The sequence below is a fragment of the Eurypyga helias genome, unplaced genomic scaffold, assembly GCF_000690775.1.
Source record: "Eurypyga helias isolate BGI_N326 unplaced genomic scaffold, ASM69077v1 Scaffold52498, whole genome shotgun sequence".
Taxonomy (NCBI): Eukaryota; Metazoa; Chordata; class Aves; order Eurypygiformes; family Eurypygidae; genus Eurypyga; species Eurypyga helias.
Genome location: NW_010269845.1, coordinates 1 through 5,714, shown reverse-complemented (window position 1 = coordinate 5,714; position 5,714 = coordinate 1). Strand labels below are relative to the sequence as shown.

The window sequence follows — 5,714 nt, the reverse complement described above, 5'->3', positions numbered from 1 at the left end:
TTTAGCACCTCCAATAACATGATTATTAATCATTAATATCAATCACGTTAATATTCCTAAGACTACGGCACACCCGTTCCCTAGCACCACCTGGAGGCAAACAACTGTTCTGCTAAAGACAGCAAAACACCTTCCTGGCAACGTGGTTTGAAGAAACTGAGGAAGAAAATGCAAAGGAAACCAGAAGTTTAAGATGGGTATCACATTACGAGCTTTTGCTCCCATTTTTCCTGCCTGGGAGCTGATACCTTTCCCATCTGCATCCTCTTCAAAACAGGAAAGCAAGCCAAGCCCTTCCCCTGCAGTCCTACATCCCAGCAGGCAGACATCAGGTGAAATCAGAAGACAGCATTACAAACCATTTTGCAAAGGGGCAATCAGTAAGATGCTCTAACCTCGCAGACAGGAAGGTGTCCAACCTGAAAAAAACATATAGACACCCAAAACAAGACACGTGCCCACATCTTAAAGCCAAATGCTCTCACCATGGTCTTCATGACACATGATTTTGTACCTGAGGTGGTCATGGACTAAGTTAATATTTGCAGATTTTCTTCACTGAGCTAGTAAAACTCCCCCAAGGCAGACAAAGCCTCTGCTTCCCCAATGGCCCTCAGAACACTGTTGTGTCTAACTCGCCTCCTTCACTACTGTTTAATGGCCAGCAAAACTCAGCTCAGTATTTCAGCAGGCCCACATCCACACAGGCACTGTCACGGGCACAAGATTCAGGGTTTAGGACACTGGCCAACTTTGCAGAACCCACAGCAGACAGGTACCTCTAAGATCTCACAAAACTGGGCTTCTCTCCCTTTCACATCCCCTGTCCTCTGCTACGGAGCAGTCAGAAGCGCAAGCCCTTGTGGTAATACCAAACCCAGGGTTCTTCCCTTGAAGAGGATTAAAAAACCATTCATTTTAAAAAGTCAAAGCAAACCCTTCTCAAAATAGCGAAGATCTGAGCGACTGGTAAGTTACTGTACACAAAGGAAAAGGGCTGCGATTCTCTCCTCCCAGCTGTGTGTTGAAAGCGACCAGAGCTCTCGCTCCTGCACCACGAGCGGTGCCCCGTAAACGCAACGTATGGAGAACATCCACCCAGCTGGGGCTTTATACGGGCGCAGAAAGGGATGTGCAGTTGGCGAGTCCCGACAGTAGGTTTCCTATCACACGAGAGGGCCCACACCCCAGTGACTTCCAGTCAGCGGAAATTAAGGAAGGAGGGGGACTTTAAGCACCACACATTGGCCATCTCCCAGGCTAGGAGCAGCCGAGTAAGGAGTCTGAGAAAGACAGGATGCATGTTGGTTTTATTTATTATACCATGAACAGTAGTTTCTGCGACATCATACATTTCAGTTTCTAAGTCTATGTCCGAAGAAAGTGACGAAGTTTAGGGTATACTTTCAGTGCATTCTGCGTAGTCACTTCTATAACTTCTCCAACTGGAATTCCTTTAATTTTAGCAATATATTCTGCAGCAATGTGAATATTTTTTGGTTCATTTCTCACCTGGGAAAAAAACCCCAAAGGGACCAAATTACAGATCCCCACAGATGATGGGTGTTTCAGATTCAGTACTTTCTGACACAACTTCGGTCACATTGTGGCATCCGAGACATAAAAATTACATATATCTATCCTTCTTGAATTATTTTCCCCTTTGCCCATTCCTAGAATTTCTTCTCCTTTCCCAGCCACAGGAACACAGACCTTTTAATCTCAACATTTTCACTTGACACCTCTTTCATCCCTTGTCCATGTTTACACTTCTTCACTCTCCCGTGCCCATAACTGGGCCCCGTAAGGGGCAGGTTTGGATATACACACACACGAGTCCCTCCCCCCATCACTTACCTGTTTTTCAGGTCCCAGAGCAGGAGAGTCAGTTTCTAAGCACATACTTTCCAGAGGTAAGAGTTTCACAAGCTTCTGCTTCTTGAAGAAAAAACACAGCTATTAAGCGCTTTACGCACTCAGACCTTTGGGAAAAGGGTAGGAAGGAAGGACATCCTCTGCATTTAAAAGCAATGCCAAGACTTTGTGTGCCTTTTTCCCATCTCTGCTTTTACCCCTCAACCCGTTTGCTCTCCTTTCTTCAAGCTCCTCACCTCATCCCCGTTTATATCCATTCCTTACGCCCCCTCCATTTGAAGCATGCCTTTTCCTTTCTTAATTTCCTGAGCTTATCACAGAAAGTGATGACGGTGCAGGACGGAAACAGACCGCTGCCCCAAAATAAGACGTTAGCATAACTTGCGGCAGCCCAGAGTAGAAATTAAAAGAGCAGTCTCACCAAATCAAGGGCTGAACCTGAGCAATGCCATCTTGAAGCAATTTAGCTGCTTACTCGCTGGGTGCACTCCATGATACACAGTTTTTCCACGGTCTGTAGCTTTGCCAGTTGTGAGCAGATTTCCACAGCACTGAGACAAAAACTAGTCCCCTTCCACATGGCATGTCCCTACTCTAAAACAGTACAGTGACAGCAGCTTCCAAAGAAGAGTTTGACAGAAACCACAGGAGAAAAAAAATGCCTGAATGGTTTTAGCTAACATGTCCTCTGCAGAGTCTTAGATCAGGCAAAAGCCCCAGGTAGAAATTTAGCCAAAGTAAAAAAGTGCAACGCTAGAGCAACTGAAACTTGTCGAGAAGCGTCAGGTGGCAGCACTCGCGAGTGCTAGTTTCACTTCAAACCACACAGACTTAAAACCCAAGCGTTTTCTTGAGCTGCACAGCAAAACCAGTCACATTTGCCATCATGACAAGCTGTCAGCTACTACCTGCAATCCCCAAGCACCTACAAGGAGCAAACCCCTTTAAATATTACCTGCTCACTCCTTATAATGGAAGGAGGAATGGAGAAGAAGTACCCAGCTTTCACCCCTTCCATGGCTACAGACGGCTTCCCATCGAAAGCATGGAGCAACACCTTTTTGGCACCTCGGAGGAAAGAGGCACACCAGATCGTTAGCAGTGTTTGCAGTAGGTCAGCAATGTCAGCTTCCAAGGGGTCCCATAAAGAGTGAGCAGAGAATCTCTGCACTGTTCCTCCAGTTTCATGTACACAAACCGATGGGAGGACATGACACAACTGAGGCAATTCTGCTGCCAAAAACCATGACAGAGAAAGTGCATTAAACACATACCTTGTTCCTTTAAGAGGTTAATGGTTGGTCTTCCAGCTGAGCGGGAATGAACATTTCTGCACAGCAAGGAGAGGCCTGGCATTAGGGAATTCAGCAAAATTCTTTTTTTTTAAACACAAGCAAACTAACTGCAGCTTGGGACACAAATAATTAATCTTCAGATTTTTTTTTTTCCCCCTGATAAAAGATGTAATAAAGATGTGTATATGAATCACTTTAGCTGCAGTGAAGATACAGCAACAGCGTATCGGGAACAGGACACAGAAGACCTCTGCGTTCAAGTGCAGACATAGGAATACTCTATAATTGACTCTTAGACTGGAGACTGACAGGACACTAATGCCAGTTTAACCCACGTAAAGAAAAGTTCTGTGGGCTCTTAGTAACTGTAAATCCTGGGAAATATTTCCACATGTTACTGAGATCTGGGAAATTCTCTTACTAGTAAAAGCAAAACCTACAAAGGCAAATCCAGTCTTTTTGCCACCTCAATCTGCTTGATCAAAACCTGTCTTTGTCCTTCCTTCTGTTCATCCGTGCTGGCAAATCTGGGAGTGAAATCTAGTCCAACCTACAGTACAAGAACAGAAGTGAAAAAATTTTACACACCCAACGCTCGACTAAGCTGCAATACCATGCATCAAGGAAAAAAATGCTTCAAACCTGCAAGGCATTTCAAAATGTATATACTAGAGACTGCACTTAAAATGAGCTCAACTGTAGCTTAACCCAGAAAGGAATCCATTCTCACCACAAGTTTTTCAATTACGTGGGCTGACAGTTACTAACAAGTATATTCAACATTTTAATCTGTAACTGGTTTTCTGAGGTTTTATATTCTATTAAATATTACTTCAGATTAAATCACAAATCAGGATCTCCAACACAAGTAAAAGTTCTGACCTCAACCTGTAGCTTTACGCCTATACCTAGCAAAAAGTACCCATTAATTCTATGCTTTTTTGATTTAAACACATTCAGGCAAAATTTAAAGTTCGTCAAAGCAGCCCCACTCTGTTACACCAACTAAAGTCCTTGATAAACAAACGCGCTTGGCAAGTTTAAGTACAAAGCTCTGCCAATACCTGGTTTTCCTGCAGCCAGTGCAGAACCAGCCATAAGTCCCCCTGGTATCAACACACAAAAGAGGCAGACTCTGCTCTAAAGCTTTCAAGCCTCAATTAGTTTATAAACAAATGAAAAACAGGAGAAAACTCACAGATACAGACAGATGAGGGACTGCAAGGAAAAAAGGAGTCTACAAGTCGGAGAGGTGTACTGAAATTACAGCTTAGCCTAACTTTGTCAGGGAAGAAGGCAGGAAGGATCTGAATGAGGATAACAGCACATCGCTGTGCCAGAGAACAGGTCAAGACATTTGGGTATAAGATGATATAGCATAATTATGCAGTTTTTCCTACTAAATCCACCAGCATAAATGCCATCTATTTCCTAATAACGATAACGAAGGAAAAGAGAGCATCGAGCAAATCAGCTCTGTGAAGGAAAGCACATTAAGAAAATTACCAATCAGATCCAGCGCTTGGTCAGACTGACAGCAATACTTACTGCAAACACCAAACCAAGCACCCGCTGAGTTTCTGTAATTCTGGTGACAGGTGCCGCTGAAGCCATAAACGTTTAAACAGGTTAGGAATTCTACTCACCTCTCCGATACCCACTAATTTATCTTTGTAGAGTTCTATAAGTGGCAATGCAGCATCCAGATCCTGCAAGGACAAATTAAAGATGCAACTCTTGCTGCCCTTGCAAGATGAATGGGTATGAACCCAGCATTATGCTTAAATTGGAGTTTCCATCATTACCTTCAAACTTGCCATTACTGTGAGTTCTAACAGTTAGGCAGATTTTAGAAACCTGCAGGATTTCCCTTCTTTACTTAAAGGCCCTTCATCTTAAGCTGATATTTGCAGAGGGGCATAAGGGGTAATTAAACAAGGCCCATAAAAAGCCTGGCGACAATAAATGGCTGCAGACAGCTCTCCAAGCTTTTCAGGCTAACAGTCGCCTTCCACCTCCCCTGCTAACAGAGGGCCATCTGCAAGCACGCACGTGTGCTGCTCACTGGAACCAAAGCACTCACTCGGGATTTTTAAAACTGCTTCACCGCAGTAACGCGGGCAGATGACTCCGGTGAACGATTCTGCTTTAGGACTAACAGGGATAAACGGCTGTGCTGAGACCCTGGGATTTGGTCCACGGCCTCTGCTGTATTACCGAAGTGCATAAAAACCACCGGGTGGATCTGAAGCTCCATCAGGCAGACCCGAGCATCCCACCGCCCGCCCTGGGCAGTCCCTACAGCATGCCATAGCTGCGTTAGTCCAACTCCTCCGTGTTTTACCTCCAAAGTAACGCTGCGCTGCTCCCCTGGAGAAACCTCCTGCACGGGGTGAACCCCCAGGCACGGCCAAACCAACCCGGGGAATCTAGGCACGGCGCAGGTGTCAGCAACACGAGAGACGACAGAGAAACCACGTCCAGGGTCAAAAGGAAAGGCCGGGCTGACCAAGGAGGCGGGCGGCGCGGCCCCCGTCAGCTCCG

General features: G+C 45.2%; 1 protein-coding gene across 1 annotated transcript; it reads right to left on the bottom strand.

Annotated features, from left to right (window-relative positions):
* Window positions 1-1,288: 1,288 nt before the first annotated feature.
* On the bottom strand, window positions 1,289-5,599 carry TATDN3 (TatD DNase domain containing 3; the record flags this gene model as incomplete). The annotated part of the gene is made up of 7 exons (XM_010158210.1): window positions 1,289-1,512; window positions 1,858-1,938; window positions 2,831-2,943; window positions 3,150-3,205; window positions 3,611-3,720; window positions 4,817-4,879; window positions 5,515-5,599. Coding segments are annotated over 7 exons (652 nt in total), but the record flags the coding sequence as incomplete, so codon positions are not given.
* Between the last annotated feature and the right edge of the window lie 115 nt (window positions 5,600-5,714).